Below are 23,578 nucleotides of genomic sequence, written 5' to 3'. Positions count from 1 at the left end.
TAATTCCGTTTAGTCTGCCACAAAACTGGTGTTCGCTGCCGTCTCAAAGACTGCTGGTAGAAGCGACATGGATGGTGGAGGCACATGCGTATCGTCTTGTCAGGATTCGCCAAGAAAACGTAAGAAACCATCGCGTTTATCCTCGTCGTCGTCGTGGATTACTGAAGAGAGTTGTGATATCGACGACCAGTCGCCCACCTGGGTGTACATGACGGTGTGGGTGGCTGGGGTCCTGGTGTACGTCAACGGGCTGACGGGGGAGTTGGTCCACGACGACGTCAGTGCCATCAAGACCAACCCGGACGTCCTCGGCACCAACCCGCTCTCTCACGCCTTCTTCAACGACTACTGGGGCAAGCCCATGTGTGACCCGCTCTCTCACAAGTCTTACCGCCCCTTCACTATCATCACCTTCAGGTTCGTCCTCCTCCTGCTACTCTCGCCTCTAATTATATATTTATTTTCACCTTTCACCAGCCCAACCACTTGGGCTGGACGGCAGAGCGACGGTCTCGCTTCATGCAGATCGGCGTTCAATCCCCGACCGTCCAAGTGGTTGGGGCACTATTCCTTCCCCCGTCCCATCCCAAATCCTTATCCTGATCCCTTCCCAGTGCTATATAGTCGTAATGGCTTGGCGCTTTTCCTTGATAATTCCTTCCTTCCTTCACCTTTATTTCATTTACAGAATCCAAATACTTCTCAATAGAAACTAAACACTTATCCTATGCCCAACTGTACACGTAGTTCTAATAGATGATAAAAATAAGTAATATACGAGAAAATGCTTTGAATGCACAGTAAAGTGAAATTGATGAATACGTCTTTGTAAATTGAAACTCATCGCTTGTGTTATTTGCCTATAATGTTCTGTGTAAGAGTGGTGACTCAGTAAGGAATATAACAATCATATAATGAAACTTTATGTAGAATGAAGCAGCAACAAAGTTTCCAGAGCTATGGACAATAACAAGTTTGATAACAAAGATGTTCGTAACCAGCTTCAGAACCGATTGCTTCGTATGTATAGTTGACTGGCATGAGTAAAATACTCAAAAGAATTCCTTACAATAACTTCAGTACATCCTAGGAATAAATACCAAGAGTTACATAGCATTTCGAGGCTGGGTTCCGGCAGTGACTGTGATTGTTGCAGGATCAACCACTCGCTCTTCGGGTTACGGCCGCTGGGGTTCCACCTGGTGAATGTTCTGCTTCACTCGTGTGTGTGCTTGCTGCTGACGCGGCTCCTGCTTCGCCTGCTGCACCTGCCTCAAGGAACGGTCCTGTCCGCCGGCCTCATTTTCGCTACACACCCCGTCCATACTGAGGCCGTGAGTACCTCCTCTCTTTGGACTACCAACAGAAGCTGTCTTGCAGTCTGTTCGAGTGGTGGCAGATGAAACAACACCACTATATTCGAACAGTAGGAGGTGAAACGCAAGGTTTTCAAATCAATAACAGTAGCAGAAATAAAAGCCAGGTTTAACAGTTCATATCAAAGCAATAATATTAATAGATGCAGAACATCTTAAAATATTCCACGACGACAACAATGTCATCATGTTCACTACGAGAACATTTTAAACAACTAGTTTGTCACACAAACAATATTTTCCATCTTGGCAAACACACCAGTAGTCATACTGTTTCTTCACCTCTACCACAGTGACTTTTGATTTCTACAGAAAATTTATGTTAATGTAAATATTATTATTTTAGATATAATTTTCGTAGGTTTTACAACAAAAATTCATAAATTGCGTAAAGTAAATATAAATCTGAAGCATTAAAGCTTTTTATCGTCAATGCTTGTCACTGTTAACCCCATGTGTCTATAGGGGTTTTATAATGAGTTCCCCCAGAAGACTTGCGGACACATAGTCAGATACATAAACATTCTAAACATTTAGTTTGTGCTCCGACACATAGGAAGTTAACGCGGCGTGTGTAGCACCAACAACACACTGTGTACTTGACACATTTTTAAGGAGCACCACTTACGGGCTATTCATGCCCGTGCCACCTCTTGAGTGGCTTAATCTTTATCAATCTTTGAGGAGCCTCCGTGAGATATAAAGAGTGTGTGTGTGTCCTCTCCCTCCACGGGAGACATCTCCCGTCACGCAGGGTGCAGTTGCACCTCCACAGATCTCCAGTATCAGCTCTTGATACTGATAATGGCTCAAAAGGGCCACCACTTACGGGCTATTCATGCCCGTGTCACCTTTTAGGTGGCTTAATCTTCATCAATCAATCAATCCTCTCCGTCACAGGTGACAGGCCTGGTGGGGCGGGCGGATGTGCTGGCCTCCATAACCTTCCTGGCGGCTCTCCTCTCCTACCACAGGTAACTAACCCTCCTGGCGGCTCTCCTCTCCTACCACAGGTAACTAACCTTCCTGGCGGCTCTCCTCTCCTACCACAGGTAACTAACATTCGGCGTCTGCAACACCAGTGCCACTGACGCGTGATTGTTTCCCCTGCTCCCAGGAAGTGACTCGTCAATCTCTTCCTTCACTTCTTCTCCGGGATTGAGAGCGAGGGCTGAAATATAGATCAATTAATGTCTTGCTTCCCAAGTTATCAACACTGTCTCAAGCTCGTTAATAATATAACATTAACTTAGGAGAGTGACTTTCTCAACTTCCCATGACTAGAACATAATAAATGTAGATACGATAAATCCTAGAGTAATTTATCTAACAACTATGGTTATAATCAACAACATATCATTAACAACAACTAATTCATATATATATATATATATATATATATATATATATATATATATATATATATATATATATATATATATATATATACAGTGGAACCTCGATTAACGAGTGACTCTATTAACGAGTTTTTCCAGTAACGAGCAAGCCACTCGCAGCAAATTTGTCTCTATTGACGAGCTCGCCTCTATTAACAAGCAAAACCACATGGTGCTTCCTAGCATCTCGCGGGTTCTCGCAAATTCTCGGACGCCTCCGACGCCAGTGTTGTTGTTGTATCGCACACGACAAGCATCCCTCTGGATTTATTTGAGCTTTTCTTTGGGTTTTTGGTTTTGCGACTACAATTTGTAACACACGCTATCTCCAAAGAAGCTGCTTGCTAAAGATAGTGTTGTCAAGAGGAAGAAAGACACAATTACTGTGGATTTAAAGAAGGAAATTATAGCAAAGCATGAGTGTGGTGTCTGTGTGATTGATCTCACAAGGGAGTATGGCAGGTCCTCATCAACAATTTACACCATTAGTAAGGGAATGAGGTAAGGGAGGATGCTGCCTCCTTCCACTGAGATCAGGGAAGTGTTTGGAATGTTTGAAAAGGTGAACGCATTCTTGGAAAAGCTGCCCTGATAAAGCAGTGACAACCCGGTGTGTGAAAATGTTTAATTAATTTATCACTTTGTGATAACACTTTATGAAAGTTATGTCGCTTGAACGTGACACACTTTTTTCTCTTGAATGCACCCAAACACCGCGCTCAAGCATCATTTGAGCAAATATTTCTATAAAATCCAATTCTTATCCGATCGACTTTGGGATTGTATACATGTTTGCCATTAAATTTCCATTTTCTTTAATAACCACATTGCCTATTTAAGAAAACGGCATTGTATTGTATCTTCGTGGTAAGACTATTATATTGTTGACACAACGAGTGTAATCGACGTAGTTTTTTATTTGGTGCTGGTCTAACGCATCCTTGTGTGACATTTGAAATGAAATTTGGGTGAAATTCCCAAGAAGAGAGAGTCCGCCTGACTCAGAGGTGGATTCTCCTTCCACACCATAACCCTTCTCCTTCCCACCTCCCCATCGTCTCCCTCCAGCCAGCAACTACTCTTCATAAGGTAAAGTAAATATTAAAACACTACAACAAAACATTTATATATACATGTGCAGTATTATATTTACATAAAAAAAAGTCATACAAGTATAGATTTGTTTTTGGGAGTGGAATGGATTAAATTTATTTCCTTTATTTTAAATGGGGAAATTTGTTTCTTAAGACGAGTTTTCCAGGTAACGAGCTCGGTGCCAGAACGGATTAAACTCGTTAGTAGAGGTTCCACTGTATATATATATATATATATATATATATATATATATGTTCTTGTCTTGTCCTTACTATCGATAAGGCCTTATCCAAACATATCGATGCCAACACAGAAGACAATGTCCAACATAACAGGCCAATTACACTGGATTAATCTTTTTGTTTAGATAGGAGATGCCTCGTATGGGCCAATAAGCCTTCTGCAGCCCCTATGTTTATCCCTTATGTATCCCCCCCATGTTTTCACCTTCATTGTATTATCACCTGACCTAATGCGGGTATAAAATCAACTAATATATATATATATATATATATATATATATATATATATATATATATATATATATATATATATATATATATTTAGGGGGTACCACCTCTGGTTTAATTGTAGGGACCCACAGCCTCGAAGAAGAAAATAAAGAGTATTCAGAGAAGACCTTGTGGATTCTCACTGAACACTTTAATCTTTTCTTCTACCACTTTTATTATGATTATTATTATTATTATTATTATTATTATTATTATTATTATTATTATTATTATTATTCTATAATTTAACAAATGTGTTTACTGAGAGCAGAGCGATTGAGACCAACGTGGAAAACCGTGAAGGTGAAGATGGCCTCGACAATGACAAGGAACCAGCGAGAAGAGGCACAGGAGGCGTGGAAGGGCGGCGAGGCGGCTCAATCTCAGCAGAAGCTGGAAACAGAAGTTGTGGGTTCCTTGTGGACAGCAGCAGGCGAGATGGTACAAGGCTCCTGAAGGAGGAGATGGCTGGTGGTGGTGGGGGCGGAGATGAAGAGTGGGTGTGGATGGTGAGGGTGGGGGTGTTAACAGGGGTGGGCACGCTGTGTAAGGAACACGCCATCACCGCCCTCCTCGCTTGTGGTGCTTGGGATCTTATCCTGCACAGGAAACATATTAGCAGGTAAGGTGGTCACGCGTCCTCAGGCCTTCCTCGCTTAATTTGATAATTATAATATTAAATAAATTAATCATTTAATTTGTTTATGGAACTGTTATTTTGTCGAGGTTCTTCCATGTCGCAGATACATAACAAACTCCTGAGAGTAATATAATTCTATACATTCTGGTAGTGAATCTGTTTTCCCTGCAGAGTACAGACCAGGCACTCCTTAACCAGACTCTTGAGAGCACTGCTACGGAGGGTCTACTGGCTGTGTTTCATGGTGAGTAAGAGCATTGAATTAGAAATAGTATTAAAAAGTAAGTCCCTAGCTTAAAGGTTTAGGCTCTTAGCTGATTGACTTGTTTATTGATTGTAAGGTTTCTAGGATACATGCAGGGACCATGTATCCTAGAAACCTTACAATGCCAGGTCATGCATTGACCTGCCAATGAGGCAGGTCATGCCAACACAGAGTGTGATGACGGAGAGGTCATCAATAGGGTGATGATGACCTCTCTGTCACCATCACCCATCACTCTCTCTTTGTAGAGAGGTCATCAACAGAAATAAGAACAGCACAGCTACCACTGATGAAAAGAAAAGACCAGATCAACCACCTCTCCTCTCAGGACACTCGCTCTAACTATATATATATATTGCTGCTATGTTATTTTACATGACGTTATTAACCTATCACCATTTCCGCCGTTCACTTAAGGATGAAGTAATGTGACATTATCATCCAAACTTCTAGCAATCAATGTGGTGTTCAATAGGAAATTTCTCTGTACCCAAGTGAATGGGAGACATGCCTAAAATTATGCATATATATATATATATATATATATATATATATATATATATATATATATATATATATATATATATATATATATATTTCATATATTTCTTTCATAGTGGCGTGATATATCAATGACAATAATTTTGAGGCAATAGAGTGACTGGAACTGGCGTTCGAGTCTCTCCATTGTGTGTGTGTGAGTAAACCAAGTTGTGTGTGTGGTGATGCAGGGAGGAGTGGTGCTGGTGTTCCGTGTGTGGATGCTGAGTGGGACGTCACCAAGCTTCAGTGATCAGGACAACCCAGCAGCCTTTGCTGCCTCTTCTTTAACCAGGTGGGTCAGCTCCGTACCTTCACAGTCTTCCCTCTTAACATGATGGGATAACCCAGCAGTCCTCTTAACATGATGGGATAACCCAGCGTCCTCTTAATTAACATGATGGGATAACCCAGCGTCCTCTTAACATGATGGGATAACCCAGCATCCTCTTAACATAACCTAACATCCTCTTAGCATGATGGAACAACTTATCATCCAACCTAACCTTCCTCTTCATCCGAAAGGACAGTCCAAAATTCTCCGCGGCCTTATTCTAATTCTTAATCCGTCGTTTCTTTTCTCAGGCACAGAATCATTAGTTTCTTTCATGTAAGTCAACAACAGCATTCATCCTTCGCGTTCTTTTAAGAATCCAGATTGATGAATACATCCCAAGAACTGCTCGAGTTCTGACATTTGAACTCATATTCTTCTTGAAGTCACATAAATATTCTTAACATTGTTTTCAGCTCTAATACTGAAGGTGAATGGTATATATATATATATATATATATATATATATATATATATATATATATATATATATATATATATATATATATATATATATATATATTATATATATATATATATATATGTCGTACCTAGTAGCCAGAATGCACTTCTCAGCCTACTATGCAAGGCCCGATTTGCCTAATAAGCCAAGTTTTCCTGAATTAATATTTTTCTCTAATTTTTTTCTTATGAAATTATAAAGCTGCCCATTTCATTAGGTATGAGGACAATTTTTTTTTATTTGAGTTAAAATTAACGTAGATATATGACCGAACCTAACCTAACCTAACCTAACCAACCCTACCTAACCTAACCTAACCTATCTTTATAGGTTAGGTTAGTTTAGGTAGCCGAAAAAGTTAGGTTAGGTTAGGTTAGGTTAGGTTAGGTTAGGTTAGGTTAGGTTAGGTAGTCGAAAAACAATTAATTCATGAAAACTTGGCTTATTAGGCAAATCGGGCCTTGCATAGTAGGCTGACAAGTGCGTTCTGGCTATTAGGTACGACATATATATATATATATATATATATATATATATATATATTTATTTATTTATTTATTTATATATTTATATATTCCTGTATAAATTCATTATCTCAAGCTGTATTTTATATTGTTTTACCGCTATTGCTTTATTATTCATCTTTATTTTGTTTCTGTATTTACAATCTTATTAAACAGGAAAAGACCTCATGGGCTGTAATCATTTAACTTAAGCCTACAGATTTGGGACTATAAAGCTCTTTCGTATATATATATTTGTTTTATTTGGTCAAAATTAAATACAAGTTTAGTTTTTTCCAAACATTCCTCAACGTGATTCTGTAATTATGCGTTTTGCAGATTGTATACTTGCACCGCTAGTCTTTTTAGATCCTAATTTTGGGTTTATTTCAATTTTTTATCAATTGTTTCTTGTGGTACAGGCTGCTGACGTTCTTGTACCTGCCGGCGTTCAACGCGTGGCTGCTGGTGTGTCCGTGGCGGCTGGCCCACGACTGGCAGACGGGCGCCATCCCGCTCCTTACCTCCCCCGCCGACCCCAGGAACCTCGCCACTCTCTTGTTTTACGCCGCCCTCGTCCTCATCCTCAGAGCCGCCTGCCTCACCAAGGTCCTTCCTCCCCGTCATGGCTACACTCATTATATATATATATATATATATATATATATATATATATATATATATATATATATATATATATATATATATATATATATATATATATATATGTCGTACCTAGTAGCCAGAACGCACTTTTTGGCCTACTATACAAGGCCTGATTTGCCTAATGAGCCAAGTTTTCCTGAATTAATATATTTTCTCAAATTTTTTTCTTATGAAATGATAAAGCTACCCATTTGATTATGTATGAGGTCAATTTTTTTTTATTGTAGTTAAAATTAACGTAGATATATGACCGAACCTAACCAACCCTACCTAACCTAACCTAACCTATCTTTATAGGTTAGGTTAGGTAGCCAAAAAAGTTAGGTTAGGTTAGGTAGGTTAGGTCGTCGAAAAACAATTAATTCATGAAAACTTGGCTTATTTGGCAAATCGGGCCTTGCATAGTAGGCTGAGAAGTGCGTTCTGGCTACTAGGTACGACATATATATATATATATATATATATATATATATATATATATATATATATATATATATATATATATATATATATATATATATATATATATATATATATGCATTATAAGACACCTGAGGTGTCTCTAATTGGTTGATTTATGTTATTCTCAGTTATTTAATTGTCAAGCTATTTTTGTATGTTTTTGTTTTCATTTATGCTCTTGTTTTCATTTATGCTCTTGTTTTCTTTATGCTCTTGTTTTCTTTATGCTCTTGTTTTCTTTATGCTCTTGTTTTCTTTATGCTCTTGTTTTCATTTATACTCTTGTTTTCATTTATGCTCTTGTTTTCTTTATGCTCTTGTTTTCTTTATGCTCTTGTTTTCATTTATACTCTTGTTTTCATTTATGCTCTTGTTTTCATTTATGCTCTTGTTTTCATTTATGCTCTTGTTTTCATTTATGCTCTTGTTTTCATTTATACTCTTGTTTTCATTTATACTCTTGTTTTCATTTATACTCTTGTTTTCATTTATACTCTTGTTTTCATTTATGCTCTTGTTTTCATTTATACTCTTGTTTTCTTTATGCTCTTGTTTTCTTTAAGCTCTCGTTTTCTATATACTCTGGTATTCTTTATATTCCTATAAACAGAATTTTAAATTATGTTTCCACGTGTTTAGAGTAATTATATAAACACGTTCTATATTCCTGGTGGTCCTTGGAAAGAAATAATATATATTACATTTTACGCTGGTGATAAATAAGGATTAAAATTACAAGCCTAATTAAATTGATTCCTGATAAAAAAAGGACTTCGTGGACATGTAATTATATAATTGAAAAAGGTCTGATTAATTGCAAATTTAATATTATTAATTAACGGGTCGTGTAGGGTATTTTAATGTGACCTTGAAGCTAACTCGTGGGTTAGGTAGCATAGTGGTCCACGTTCTCAACTCACGCTCAGGGATCCTGGGTTCAATCCTCGGACGGGGCTTAACTAGTTGGGCATGTTTTCCTTTCTCCTGATGCATCTGTTCTCCTGGCAGTAAATAGGTATATCCAGGAGTTAGGCAGCTGTAGTGGGTTGCATCCTGGGTGGGGGGGAGGGGGTCAGTATTGCGACCTTCTGGTAGGGGGGGGGCGGGAGGGAATTATCAGGGGAAAGCGCCAAGCCATTACGACTATATAGCACTTGGAAGGGATCAGGATAAGGATTTGGGATGGGACGGGGGGGAGGGAAGGAATGGTGCCCAACCACTTGGACGGGGGGGGGGGTTAAAAGGTTGAATATAAGCCTAAGTTCAGGCTTCCTGTCCCGGACAACGGAAATTTTATGAGAAAAATATTGTAGTTAAAATCAAATACAAAGTTAAAGAAATCTTGAACTCTAATCTTGCTTAGAAGACCTTGTCAGTGGCTATCTTGCAAGCTGTCTGTGTTTTACTCTCAACTGCTCGTTCACGCCCATTTTAGTCTTATATGTCTCATACATTATAGGCCTTGTGTGAAATTGTTCATTACATAACCTCTTTCAATCCTCTAAACTAAATTATCATTATACAGTATATAACATCTTATATGTAGACTTGCAACGCAGTCTTTATTAAGACTTCCTGTCTGTCTGCTCTTATCGTTTCTTTTAATATACATTTTCCAAAGTCTTTCCATTCTCTTTTAATTCTCAGTTATTGCAAGTTCTTTATCTCTCTCTGTTCCTCCATTTGAGAGTGACATGTCCCTCATCCACCTCTCTGCCGCCCTGTCACTTCATCTCTGGCAAATCCCATCAATCACATTCCTCCCTTCACAACACCGAATATTTCCCCGCCACCCCACTCTCTTGTCAATCTTAATATTTCATTCCTTACTTTCATTACAGTGCCCACTACCCCATCTGTCATTCTCTCTCTCTCTCTCTCTCTCTCTCTCTCTCTCTCTCTCTCTCTCTCTCTCTCTCTCTCTCTCTCTCTCTCTCTCTCTCTCTCTCTCTCTCTCTCTCTCTCTCTACGTGATGCTCTTCCCCACCACCAGTGTCAGGAGGGGCGGCCGGTGCTCCTGGGGCTGGCGCTGCTGGTGTTGCCCTTCCTTCCCGCCACCAATCTCCTCTTCTCCGTCGGCTTCGTCGTCGCCGAGAGGATACTATACCTCCCCAGGTGAGTCTACCTCCCCCAGGTGAGTCTACCTCCCCAGGTGAGTCTACCTACCACCAGTGAGTCTCTTGTTTCATTAGGAGAGTCTTTTATGGTGAGATGAGTGTTTTGTATCGTGAGATGAGTCGCCTATATCGTGAGGTGAATCACGAAATAGGAGATAGTGAGGATAATCCCTAGATTAATTACCACGTGACCCCCTGAGGTACTCGGGTACAAAACAAGAACCCTGGGGGAGTTCAACTGTCCATTCGTGTATACGTTCAAGCCACAAGTAGCGTCATTCTAAGAAAACGGACGGTTGTGTGTCTCCGTCAGCTTGGGGTACGCGGTGCTGGTGAGCGTCGGGCTGTCTCGTGTGGGCCGTCTGAGGACGCCCTCTCTCCTCCTCCTGCTGGCAGTCTTCTCCTGCAGGACCCTGCACAGGAACCGGGACTGGAGCTCTAGGGAGACGCTCTTCATGTAAGTTGGGCTCTTCCTTCTTCGTCAGAAGTTGGGCTGTGGTGTGTGTGTGTGTGTGTGTGTACGTCGGGCCTTCAGGAGTGGAATGAATATGTTGAAGGGAATCTTTTGTGGCTCACAGTGTAGAGAAGGGAGTGTAACACTGCAGCAAGTGCCGGGTGAGGCAAGACTGGCGGAGACACTGACTCTGGAGTGTGTCAGTGTTGTGACATGTGCGGGTGTGACAACTAGGATGAATGTGACCTTCAAGACAGACACGGATATGATGGTGATGCTGGTGGTATTAGTCCCCCTCCCCCCCCCCCCACCATACACATTGATAGTGATAGCAGCCTTCAGGATGGGCATCAATGTGACGTGGACAACAGCTCACAAGATGATGAATGTGATGGTGATATGGAGTGTAATCAATATATATGAAAGCTCTCAGATTTTTTAGTTTCCCTTTTGGGTACTTGTCCATAATTTTATCACGTTTTCGTAATGATTATTATTATAAATGTGTATATTAGTGTACCCCCTAAACCAATAAATCTACAAGAGCTCTATAACCGGACCAGGATTCGAACCTGCCACTACCAGCACCCACTGACGTACTGTGTTCGAATCCTGGTGGGGTCATAGAGGTCTTAGTGATGTCTAATGGTGTGTGTGTGTGTGTGCAGGGCGGGGCTGAGGACGCTGCCGAACAACGCAAAGATGCACTACAACTTTGCCAACCTGCAGAAGGACCTCGGCAACACGGAACTCGCTAAGCACCATTATGCTGAAGCCATTAGGTGAGTACCTCACCCACTGCTGACGTCCACGACCTGTTCATCATACTCACCTGTTCATCATACTCACCTGTTCATCATACTCACCTCTGGTCAACACCTGCATCATTATACAGCCACTCACCTCTGGTCAACACCTGCATCATTATACAGCCACTCACCTCTGGTCAACACCTGCATCATTATACAGCCACTCACCTCTGGTCAACACCTGCATCATTATACAGCCACTCACCTCTGGTCAACACCTGCATCATTATACAGCCACTCACCTCTGGTCAACACCTGCATCATTATACAGCCACTCACCTCTGGTCAACACCTGCATCATTATACAGCCACTCACCTCTGGTCAACACCTGCATCATTATACAGCCACTCACCTCTGGTCAACACCTGCATCATTATACAGCCACTCACCTCTGGTCAACACCTGCATCATTATACAGCCACTCACCTCTGGTCAACACCTGCATCATTATACAGCCACTCACCTCTGGTCAACACCTGCATCATTATACAGCCACTCACCTCTGGTCAACACCTGCATCATTATACAGCCACTCACCTCTGGTCAACACCTGCATCATTATACAGCCACTCACCTCTGGTCAACACCTGCATCATTATACAGCCACTCACCTCTGGTCAACACCTGCATCATTATACAGCCACTCACCTCTGGTCAACACCTGCATCATTATACAGCCACTCACCTCTGGTCAACACCTGCATCATTATACAGCCACTCACCTCTGGTCAACACCTGCATCATTATACAGCTAGAACATGTTACACATACATCATAGATATCATTATCTCATCAAAATGCAATTGTGATATTTGTGAACATATTAAAGTGTGTTAGTAGTAGTAGTAGTAGGCATCCATTAATCTCAAAAGACTATGGAGTTGTGCTCAGGTTGTCGGTCTGGAGTGGCCTCTCCAGAGCACAAAGCCCGGGTAGGTTAATACGGAGAAGCTGTTACCCAAGCAGCAGGTCCCACCTCTCCACGGCGCTGAAAGTCTCCAATGGAAAGGCAAACGCCAATATGATTGGTTCCAGCTCTGGAGTTGACCTCGAAGTTGGTGAAAGAAGGCACACAGGGACTCCAAACCTGGAGACCGCCGTGGTCGGGGCCGGAGAAGAACCACTCCAGCAAGGGCAAGAACGACCCCAGCCTCCTGAAGCAGAGCCTGGAGGGCCGCACGAGCCCCAGGAGGTGGACGACTGAGCCCAGCACCTACGGGTCCCAGACACAGATCGTCACAGCCCTCTTTCACCCGAGGCCCGCCTCCTTCATGACCCAGCAGAAGGGTGATAATTAACTACAACAATTATTATTATTATTATAATTATAATAATAATAATATAACTATATAATAAAGCATATAATATAAGCTCTCGTGTAATATATACTAACATGTAACATTTAACGATAATAATCATAACCCGTCAGACTTTAATATTGAAAACTACAACACCTGTCCCGGAGAGCACAACACCTGTCCCGGAGAGCACAACACCTGTCCCGGAGAGCACAACACCTGTCCCGGAGAGCACAACACCTGTCCCGGAGAGCACAACACCACACATCACAACTATTATATCAACAACACTGCGATGTAGCAGAATGGGGGGGGGGGAGGTAGGAGTTAGGATCCACCACTCAGTAAAAGTTGCACAATAAATGGCTGCTGTAGTAAAAAAAAATGCCTAGAAATAGGCTTTTTTCACCTCAAGTGAATCTCTGACTTGAAGGAAAAGAAAGTGGTTAAGGAGCTGTCCAAGTCTCTGGTGGAGCGCCTCCATCTGCACGACTGAGCTTGGAGACCTCATCTTCAAGAGGACATGTGTGTCTGTGCTTTGGAGAAACCGCATCAAAATCATACCAGAAGTAAGTAAATTCTCATACCAGGAACGATTTCTGGTCACGGGACTAACCATACTGCAATCCATCTGGATTGCAGTATGGCGCTCTTACTGCAGTATGCAGTATGACAGTGGTGATGTCAAGATAACCTCAAGATAGCCTCAAGATGTCACGAAGATTACCTACCTGCCCGTTGAGCAGCTGTTGAAGAGTCCCAAGATTAGTATCCCTGCGATACTAATTCAAATACTACGAGACCTTTAAAATATTGAACAACTTGGAGGATATTAATCTAGACCTCTTCTTCAGATGGTCAAATGTAACACATAACAAGATTGCAACAGCTTCAAGCTCCAGTGTTGGACAGAAAACAGATAAATTTGTCATCCATGGGGTAATAAATTCATGGAACCGCCTACCCGCTGAAGCAATAAGTACAATAACATTAATTCACTTTAGAATGCAGTTAGAACAATGGGAGGAGAACGAACCTTAGGAACCTTAGGAACAATGGAGTTAGGTACCTTAGGAGGATAGGTTAGGTACCTTAAGTTAGGTTAGGTTAGGTACCTTAGGAACAATGGAGGAGAACGTTTTACAAGTCGCCGGCTTCCAGTCCCCGTTCGAGGTCACAAAGGAGAGAGGTGTTGACCCTCAATTAAATTAGGCCTAAGATGGCATATATCAGGTGAAGGACGGTGTAATTTGGTCGTACAGTTTCTGCTTCACTTTTTGGTCTACAATGTGAAGTATTGCAACAGTAGAAAACGTGAACTTCGGTGAGGTCCAACAGTCCATTTGTGTACGTTCGATCAACAGTTGCTATTAATCCTGCCATTTTCGTAGGCTGTGTTGTAATAATTATATTTATTAATAGAGGAACAATTATGTTGTTAATGTTACATTGTGCTGGTACATGGAACTATTCTATTGTTTATTAGAAGCACCATAAGTGCCACACTGGCACCGTCCGTCTCTCACCCGCAGGGTTCCTTGACCAGTGCCACCACTGTTTCTCCCTCAGGTTGTGGCCCACACACTCCAGCGCCCACAACAACCTGGGCACTCTGGTCACCAATGCCTCGGAGGCTGAACAGCATTTCTGGCTGGCACTTGAAGCTCACCCTCGACACGCTCGCGCCTTCTACAACCTGGCGAGCCTCAGGCTGTGAGTACCACCTTCAACCAGAAGCATTACTCTGCAGCCATTTCTCTCTCTCCTTGATAGGGGCCTCCACGGTCAGTATTCTCCACACCTGTAGACATGTTTTACTTCCCTCCTTGCAAGGCTTCGCGATGCCTCCTTGCAAGGCTTCGCGATGCCTCCTTGCAAGGCTTCGCGATGCCTCCTTGCAAGGCTTCGTGATGCCTCCTTGCAAGGCTTCACGATGCCTCCTTGCAAGGCTTCACGATGCCTCCTTGCAAGGCTTCGCGATGCCTCCTTGCAAGGCTTCGCGATGCCTCCTTGCAAGGCTTCGTGATGCCTCCTTGCAAGGCTTCGCGATGCCTCCTTGCAAGGCTTCGCGATGCCTCCTTGCAAGGCTTCGCGATGCCTCCTTGCAAGGCTTCGCGATGCCTCCTTGCAAGGCTTCACGATGCCTCCTTGCAAGGCTTCGTGATGCCTCCTTGCAAGGCTTCGCGATGCCTCCTTGCAAGGATTCGCGATGCCTCCTTGCAAGGCTTCGCGATGCCTTCTTGTAAGGCTTCGCGATTCCTTCTTGTAAGGCTTCGCGATGCCTTCTTGTAAGGCTTCGCGATGCCTTCTTGTAAGGCTTCGCGATGCCTTCTTGTAAGGCTTCACTATGCCTTCTTGTAAGGCTTCACGATGCCTTCTTGTAAGGCTTCGCGATGCCTTCTTGTAAGGCTTCGCGATGCCTTCTTGCAAGGCTTCGCGATGCCTTCTTGTAAGGCTTTGCGATGCCTCCTTGCAAGGCTTCACGATGCCTTCTTGTAAGGCTTCACGATGCCTTCTTGTAAGGCTTCGCGATGCCTTCTTGTAAGGCTTCGCGATGCCTTCTTGCAAGGCTTCGTGATGCCTTCTTGCAAGGCTTCGTGATGCCTTCTTGCAAGGCTTCGCGATGCCTCCTTGCAAGGATTCGCGATGCCTTCTTGCAAGGATTCGCGATGCCTTCTTGTAAGGCTTCGCGATGCCTTCTTGCAAGGCTTCGTGATGCCTTCTTGCAAGGCTTCGTGATGCCTTCTTGCAAGGCCTCGTGATGCCACCTTGCAAGGCTACACGATACCTTCTTGCAAGGTCTCTCGATGCCTTTTTACAAGGCTTCTTATCCTCTTATCTAACAATTGAAGACTCCGTGAGGGTGCCAGGACGCCAACTCTCCGCACTGTGTCTCCCCCAACACCACAGGCAGCAAGGCCGCGTTGAGGAGGCCGTGGTCCTGCTGGAGGAGAGCTTGCGGTGCGACGCCACCAACAGGGACGTGGTGTCCACGCTGGCGGGGCTGTACCGGGATACCGGGCGCGCCGGCCAGGCCCAGGAGCTACACCTGGCCCTGCTGGACCTGCGTCCCGCCGACCCCGCTGTCCACACCAACTTCGCCCTCTTCCTCCAGAGGATGGGTCGGTGCCTCTCCTCTTGTGCATTTTGACTTGCTTTTTGTTAGTGCGTAAAGCGTTGTTCTTATGTTTGATTGTCAGTTTCACTTTATTTCTGTTATTTATTCTACTCTCTCTTTTTCCTCTCTCTCTCTCTCTCTCTCTCTCTCTCTCTCTCTCTCTCTCTCTCTCTCTCTCTCTCTCTCTCTCTCTCTCTCTCTCTCTCTCTCTCTCTCTCTCTCTCTCTCTCTCTCTCTCTCTCTCTCTCTCTCTCTCTCTCTCCCCCCTCCCTCCCTCCCTCTCTCTCTCTCTCTCTCTCTCTCTCTCTCTCTCTCTCTCTCTCTCTCTCTCTCTCTCTCTCTCTCTCTCTCTCTCTCTCTCTCTCTCTCTCTCTCTCTCTCTCTCTCCCCTCCCTCCCTCCCTCCCTCCCTCTCTTTCCTCTTTTCACTTTTCCATCCCCTCAATTGCACGTTCCTTCTCTCCACTTCCTCACTCTCTCCTCCTTCCCTCGCTCCCTCCCTTTCCGTAATCCTCCCAAGGCATTTAGAGTGAGTTTGTCCATACAAAATGTAAATATGATGTAAACACACAGCTCCTGCCAGGTATTAGCGTGACTATTGACAGTGCCTCCCATGTATTGTGAGGTTCAGTGCCACGGGTCACCGTGGGGGGGGGGGGGCATCTCTTGGCACAGCCCGCAGCGCTCTCCACAATAAGGGCTTACCATTGTGTAGTGTTTCTTTATACAACACTAATAACAGCTCTCTATTGCTCTCCTCTGACCTCTCTCTTCTCTCTCTCTCTCTCTCTCTCTCTCTCTCTCTCTCTCTCTCTCTCTCTCTCTCTCTCTCTCTCTCTCTCTCTCTCTCTCTCTCTCTCTCTCTTTCACCCTTCTCCCTGCATCATCCTACAATCTACAATACTTCATCCCATCAGCCTCTCACCCTATATTAAATTGCTTACAATTGCTACAAAAGAGTTCATATAGATTTTATACGTGCAAAATTTGAACTACAAATGACACATTTGTTATATTTATTTGTATTTATTTATATGCAAGAAGGTACATTGGGTTGTGAGAGTACATAACATTGGTGTTCTTACGTTCTTGCAAAGTCACTGCCTTAAATATATATATATATATAAATATATGTATATATATATATATATATATATATATATATATATATATATATATATATATATATATATATATATATATATATATATATATATATATATACGCAGAGAGAGAGAGAGAGAGAGAAAGAGAGTTGCCTAACAAGCCGAATTTTCTTCAAATATTTTCAATATATAAAATGTAATTTCCTTAGATATTATTACCATATTATGAGATATCCTTTTCTTTATCCAGAGCCAATATCCGGGCCTGGTCAAGTTATTCCATACCTAGAGATCTCAAAGTTTAATCTAATATCAAATGCCGAACTTTAAAGATTCCGGGGCAATTTAAAGTCCACATCAAAATTCTGAGAAGAAAACGAAAGAAAATATGAGTCTTAGACACATGTTGAAGGGTAAACTGAAGCAGACTTTGAGCTCACCAGAAGAAATTCTTACTCCAGTATCTTCAAAGCAAAGTGATTCCACTCACCAAGCCGCGGAAAAGACCGAGAATTGAGCCCGAGATGATAAGACTGTAGGGGAGACAAAATAATGAAGTAATCTATATTCATTTCGATGTTATTGTGGTCTTGTGATCGAGTCATGACAAAAAGTACTCGAGTAAAGCTTAATCGACGTAAAATCAATGTTGGATCAGACACAGCAACAATCAACATTAAATCAACGCCATGTCACCGTAAAATCAACTTTGCTTCAATGCTAAATCAATGTAATATTAATGTTGGATTAACATTAACGTCAAACCAACGCGTCATTAACGTGTTCAACGTTTGTCTGTAGGCAGACCCCACACATACACATTGTATTAGCATAGATTCAACGACTCTCTCTCTCTCTCTCTCTCTCTCTCTCTGTCTCTCTCTGTCTCTCTCTGTCTCTCTCTCTCTCTCTCTCTCTCTCTCTCTCTCTCTCTCTCTCTGTCTCTCTCTCTCTCTCTCTCTCTCTCTCTCTCTCTCTCTCTCTCTCTCTCTCTCTCTCTCTCTCTCTCTCTCTCTCTCTCTCTCTGTCTCTCTCTCTCTCTCTCTCTCTCTCTCTCTCTCTCTCTCTCTCTCTCTCTCTCTCTCTCTCTCTCTCTCTCTCTCTCTCTCTCTCTCTCTCTGTCTCTCTCTCTCTCTGTCTCTCTCTCTCTCTCTCTCTCTCTCTCTCTCTCTCTCTCTCTCTCTCTCTCTCTCTCTCTCTCTCTCTCTCTCTCTCTCTCTCTCTCTCTCTCTCTGTCTCTCTCTCTCTCTCTCTCTCTCTCTCTCTCTCTCTCTCTCTCTCTCTCTCTCTCTCTCTCTCTCTCTCTCTCTCTCTCTGTCTCTCTCTCTCTCTGTCTCTGTCTCTCTCTCTCTCTCTCTCTCTCTCTCTCTCTCTCTCTCTCTCTCTCTCTCTCTCTCTCTCTCTCTCTCTCTCTCTCTCTCTCTCTCTCTCTCTCTCTCTCTCTCTCTCTCTCTCTCTCTCTCTCTCTCTCTCTCTCTCTCTCTCTCTCTCTCTCTCTCTCTCTCTGTCTCTCTCTCTCTCTCTCTCTCTCTCTCTCTCTCTCTCTCTCTCTCTCTCTCTCTCTCTCTCTCTCTCTCTCTCTCTCTCTCTCTCTCTCTCTCTCTCTTTCTCTCTCTGTCTCTCTCTCTCTCTCTCTCTCTCTCTCTCTCTCTCTCTCTCTCTCTCTCTCTCTCTCTCTCTCTCTCTCTCTCTCTCTCTCTCTCTCTCTCTCTCTGTATATATATATATATATATATATATATATATATATATATATATATATATATATATATATATATATATATATATATCGTACCTAGTAGCCAGAACGCACTTCTCAGCCTACTATGCAAGGCCCGATTTGCCTAATAAGCCAAGTTTTCCTGAATTAATATATTTTCTCTAATTTTTTTCTTATGAAATGATAAAGCTACCCATTTCATTATGTATGAGGTCAATTTTTTTTTTATTGGAGTTAAAATTAACGTAGATATATGACCGAACCTAACCAACCCTACCTAACCTAACCTAACCTATCTTTATAGGTTAGGTTTGGTTAGGTTGTCGAAAAAGTTAGGTTAGGTTAGGTTAGGTTAGGTAGGTTAGGTAGTCGAAAAACAATTAATTCATGAAAACTTGGCTCATTAGGCAAATTGCGCCTTAGGCTAAGAAGGGCGTTCTGGCTACTAGGTACGACATATATATATATATATATATATATATATATATATATATATATATATATATATATATATATATATATATATATATATATTTTGTGCCCACTGGGTATATACACAGTCTTCCTGTCCCCGACATGTCCTTACTCCTGATAAGTGCTGATGTTTGCATTCTTTGTCGTATCTGACGTTAAAAATGTGGATAGAATTGGCTTCCACAACTTCTTCTTTGAGCGCATTCCACATACGTGTCACTCACACAGGGTACAAGTATTTCCTTACAAGTCTTCGACTCGCCTCCAGCAGGTCGTGGTGAAGCGGCGCTGCTCCACTACCAGGTGGCGCTGGGGCTCGACCCCCATCACAAGATGGCGCTCCTCAACACTGCCAAGCTCTTGAGGAAGCTACATCACGACGTCCAAGCAGAGCTGCTCTACAAGAGGTGAGTCCTGACACCGCAACGTCCACAGGCAGAGCTGCTCTACAAGAGGTGAGTCCTGACAACACAACGTCCACAGGCAGAACCATCTCAGACACCACTAACCACCCGCTCTTTTTCGTTACGAAGCACTGACCATCTTTTCTTTACCTCTTCCATCACTAACCACATTCCATTACGCTATTAACTCACGTCTATTATATCACTATCCAGCTGCTATATACCCCAAGCCCAACTGACCTGAGCCTTGCGCCTGCCCAACAGAGCACTGGCAGAGTCGTGGGAGCTGGAGACAGGCGAGAGTCTTGGGACGCTGTACCTCAACACGGGTCGCCTGGAGGCCGCCGAGGCTGTCTTCGCCACCGTCCTCACCCACCACCCGCACACACTCTCCTCCAGACTGCACCTGGTGGGTTCTCATCCTCCTCTGTGTGAGAGAGAGAGAGAGAGAGAGAGAGAGAGAGAGAGAGAGAGAGAGAGAGAGAGAGAGAGAGAGAGAGAGAGAGAGAGAGAGAGAGAGATATTATAAATGGGCAAAACATGGGGGTTGTCAGGGAGGTGAAAGTAACCTAAGAGTTTTTGCATTACATTTTATATTTCAGAAGTATTAATTTATCGAGAGAAGCCAAGTTGAATCCTTGATGCAACTCGGAGGTGAGGTAGTGTCTGGTGGCTGGACACTTGTGTTATCTGGTGAGGAGTTTAGCGTGACACAACAAGAGTCACAGGTGTTAACGTCTCACGCTCCTGGTGTGTACTGAAGAACTCATTGTGGCCTCCACCCTCTCATTGTATCATGACATTACGTCCTCTGGACTTTACAACAAAATACAAATATCTATTTTATAATAATAATTTTTTTTTATTATTGTTTTACAATAAATATGTTATTAAATAAATATTTCGCTCACAAGTTAAGCCAGGCCCCGGGCCGGGTTTGGGGAGTAGAAGAACTCCCAGAACCCCATCAAGCAGGTACAATCTGACTTTAAATTGATTTACAATTTGTGTAATTATGTTGAATTTATTTTCGTAGTTTTTGTGACGAGTTCTATAATGTAGCGAACTACGATAACGCTTGACCTGATGATGACACAGGCCCGGGTGAAGCTGCACCAGCGAGGCTACCAGGAGAGTGAGGAACTGCTGCAGGAGGTGCTCAGCCAGGACCCCACCAACCTCGAGGCCCTCTTTCAACTCTCACTACTCTACACCTACACAAATCACACCCACGACGCCCTGGCCATCGCCCACCACGCTGCCCACAACTGCTCCAGGCCGGCCAGCCTGTGCGCCCGCCTCCACGCCCACTACGGTGACCTCCTCAGTGACAGACACAGCAACGACCAAGCCACCCAGGTGATATCCCTTTGTTTACACAGTTTCCTTGTTCAGTTCTTGAACAATACCCCATGTAGCCTTCCTGGCATGACACTTTGTACCTTTAATTATCGCAGCGAAAAATACAATCATTTAATTAATGAAATTGCTCAATTCATTCAGGACTAAATACACGCATTCATACTTCCCACGCTAATTGTATATGAATATCTCAATCATGCCAATTAAAATAACATCTTCGGAAGATGTATTATTATTAAATGCGAAAGAACTTAAGGAAATTCCTGTCTTAATCCTTTTTTCGTGGTCTGACACTGTCACATTTTTCATTACGTGTTAATCTTCGTGATTTACACACACACACACACACACACAATATGTATATAATGTTATTATTAGCTTTTTCTCATACAGAACTACCTCCTCGCAGTGGAACTAGAACCAACTCTGACTCACGCTCATGTCAATCTTGGAGCTCTGTACCATACAAAGGTGAGGTCTATCATGCACTACCCTGCGCCCTATTGGTATAAATCCAATATGCCCTGTACTGTCCCATCACTTGAGAATGAACCATGTAGGTTCGAAACGTTGAGTAAATTTATAATAAGTGTAATACATTCTACAGTTAATTATTTATTTTTCTTCACCTCGTACAAAGATGGTATTTGGAGAACTCCTCTTCTAATTAAACCAAGATGCAAGAGCACTAGTCAGAAGGATAGAAGATCTAAAAAAGAAAATAATCAGCACAGAATATGCAGTTATATTCAATGAAACATATATATATATATATATATATATATATATATATATATATATATATATATATATATATATATATATATATATATATATATATATATATATTATATATATATATATATATATATATATATATATATATATATATATATATATATATATATATATATATATCTTGGAAAAAAGTGTAGTTTAATATTCGAAAGATAACAGTGGTATTATACGGCACAATTTCCATCACAAAGTAAATGGGTAACTATATTCCCCAGGGAGACTACGGTCGTGCCTGGAGACATTACCTGGCTGCTCAAGAGCAGGACCCCTCCAACGCCCTCCTGCTGGAGAACATGGAGAAGCTGCACAGGGCTCAGCACCTCAGCTCCCACACCAGCATCCTTCATTGCATCAACAAGTCCTGATAGCTATGACATGGGATCCTCCTGAAGTTCAGATGTATCATAAGTCCATATCCAACTTATACATCTTACAGGATGTATAAACAGTGATTTTTATGAATAAACACATCATGATGTTCATTTATGAACACACACACACACACACATGCGCATAAATCCCCCCATCCATACCTCTGTTACTCTCAATCTGCCGCTATTTGCGTCTCAAAAGTCTCATTTGACTTTTTTCATATTGTTAGATATATGGGTCAGTAACCCACTAGGCATCGCTGAAAGTTTCACATATATCTTTGTAAACACACACACACACACACACACACACACACACACACACACACACACACACACACACACCTGGACCTGTAAATTTTTGGACCTGTAAATTTGTAGACCTCATCCTGGAAACATTCTTGTATCAACATGTTAAACAAGCTACGAGGATGAGGGAAGGGGACGTTCCCTCCATGCTAGATTTGATATTTACCAGGAAGGAGGAAGAGATATTTGACATTCAGTACCTTCCTCCCTTGGGTAAAAGTGACCATGTCTTTTTGGGAATAAAGTATGCAATGCGTTATAAGCTGGAAGAAAATAAGGAGGTTGAAGCAGTTGAAAAACCAGATTTCAGGAGAGGACATTATGGTGACCTTAGAAATTTTTTTAGTGAGTATAATTGGACAGACTTGATGCTAGGCAAGGAAGTGAATGAGATGTATGGCAAGTTTTGTGAAATATATGATAAAGGCACAAAAAAATTTATACCAAAACAGAGATGCAGGACCAGAAAACAGGATTGGTTCGACAGAAATTGTGAGAGGGCAAGAGACCAAAAGACACAAAAATGGAATCAGTATAGGAAGAGGCCAAACCCCCAAACATACCAGCGATACAAAGATGCGAGAAACAATTATACAGCAGTAAGGAGAGAGGCAGAAAGAAATTTTGAAAAAGGGATAGCAGATAAATGTAAAACAGAACCGGGCCTATTCTACAAATTCATAAACAACAAATTGCAGGTAAAGGATAATATCCAGAGGTTGGAAATGGGAAACAGATTCACGGAAAATGAAAAGGAAATGTGTGAAACATTAAATGAAAAGTTCCAAAGTGTGTTTGTACAAAATGAAATCTTCAGAGAACCAGACACAATAAGAATTCCAGAGAACAACATAGAGCGGATAGAGGTGTCTAGAGATGAAGTGGAAAATATGCTAAAGGAGCTCGGGAGGAACAAAGCAGCTGGCCCAGATGGCGTTTCACCATGGGTTCTGAGAGAATGTGCATCTGAGCTCAGCATTCCACT

The 23,578-nt window shown here is 42.3% G+C and overlaps 1 protein-coding gene across 1 annotated transcript in view; it reads left to right on the top strand.

The window, feature by feature from the left end:
• The window catches only part of LOC123747795 (protein O-mannosyl-transferase TMTC1), a 23,335-nt gene extending 707 nt beyond the window's left edge, over positions 1-22,628 (top strand). The window contains exons 1-17 of the mRNA XM_069315821.1: positions 1-417; positions 1,157-1,334; positions 2,277-2,350; positions 4,652-5,002; positions 5,192-5,264; positions 6,017-6,120; positions 7,548-7,734; positions 10,247-10,368; positions 10,684-10,827; positions 11,493-11,606; positions 14,502-14,645; positions 15,843-16,054; positions 19,618-19,756; positions 20,018-20,162; positions 20,852-21,112; positions 21,509-21,586; positions 22,129-22,628. The exon at positions 1-417 is cut by the window's left edge and continues 707 nt beyond it. Coding sequence (XP_069171922.1) covers positions 68-417; positions 1,157-1,334; positions 2,277-2,350; positions 4,652-5,002; positions 5,192-5,264; positions 6,017-6,120; positions 7,548-7,734; positions 10,247-10,368; positions 10,684-10,827; positions 11,493-11,606; positions 14,502-14,645; positions 15,843-16,054; positions 19,618-19,756; positions 20,018-20,162; positions 20,852-21,112; positions 21,509-21,586; positions 22,129-22,278 — 2,826 coding nt within the window. The 5' untranslated portion in view covers positions 1-67 and the 3' untranslated portion in view covers positions 22,279-22,628. The remainder of the gene's footprint in view (positions 418-1,156; positions 1,335-2,276; positions 2,351-4,651; positions 5,003-5,191; positions 5,265-6,016; positions 6,121-7,547; positions 7,735-10,246; positions 10,369-10,683; positions 10,828-11,492; positions 11,607-14,501; positions 14,646-15,842; positions 16,055-19,617; positions 19,757-20,017; positions 20,163-20,851; positions 21,113-21,508; positions 21,587-22,128) is intronic.
• Positions 22,629-23,578: the final 950 nt, after the last annotated feature.

The sequence above is a fragment of the Procambarus clarkii genome, chromosome 82 (assembly GCF_040958095.1).
Source record: "Procambarus clarkii isolate CNS0578487 chromosome 82, FALCON_Pclarkii_2.0, whole genome shotgun sequence".
NCBI lineage: Eukaryota > Metazoa > Arthropoda > Malacostraca > Decapoda > Cambaridae > Procambarus > Procambarus clarkii.
Note: the sequence above shows the minus strand (reverse complement) of the source record. Positions and strands in the feature narration are given on the sequence as shown.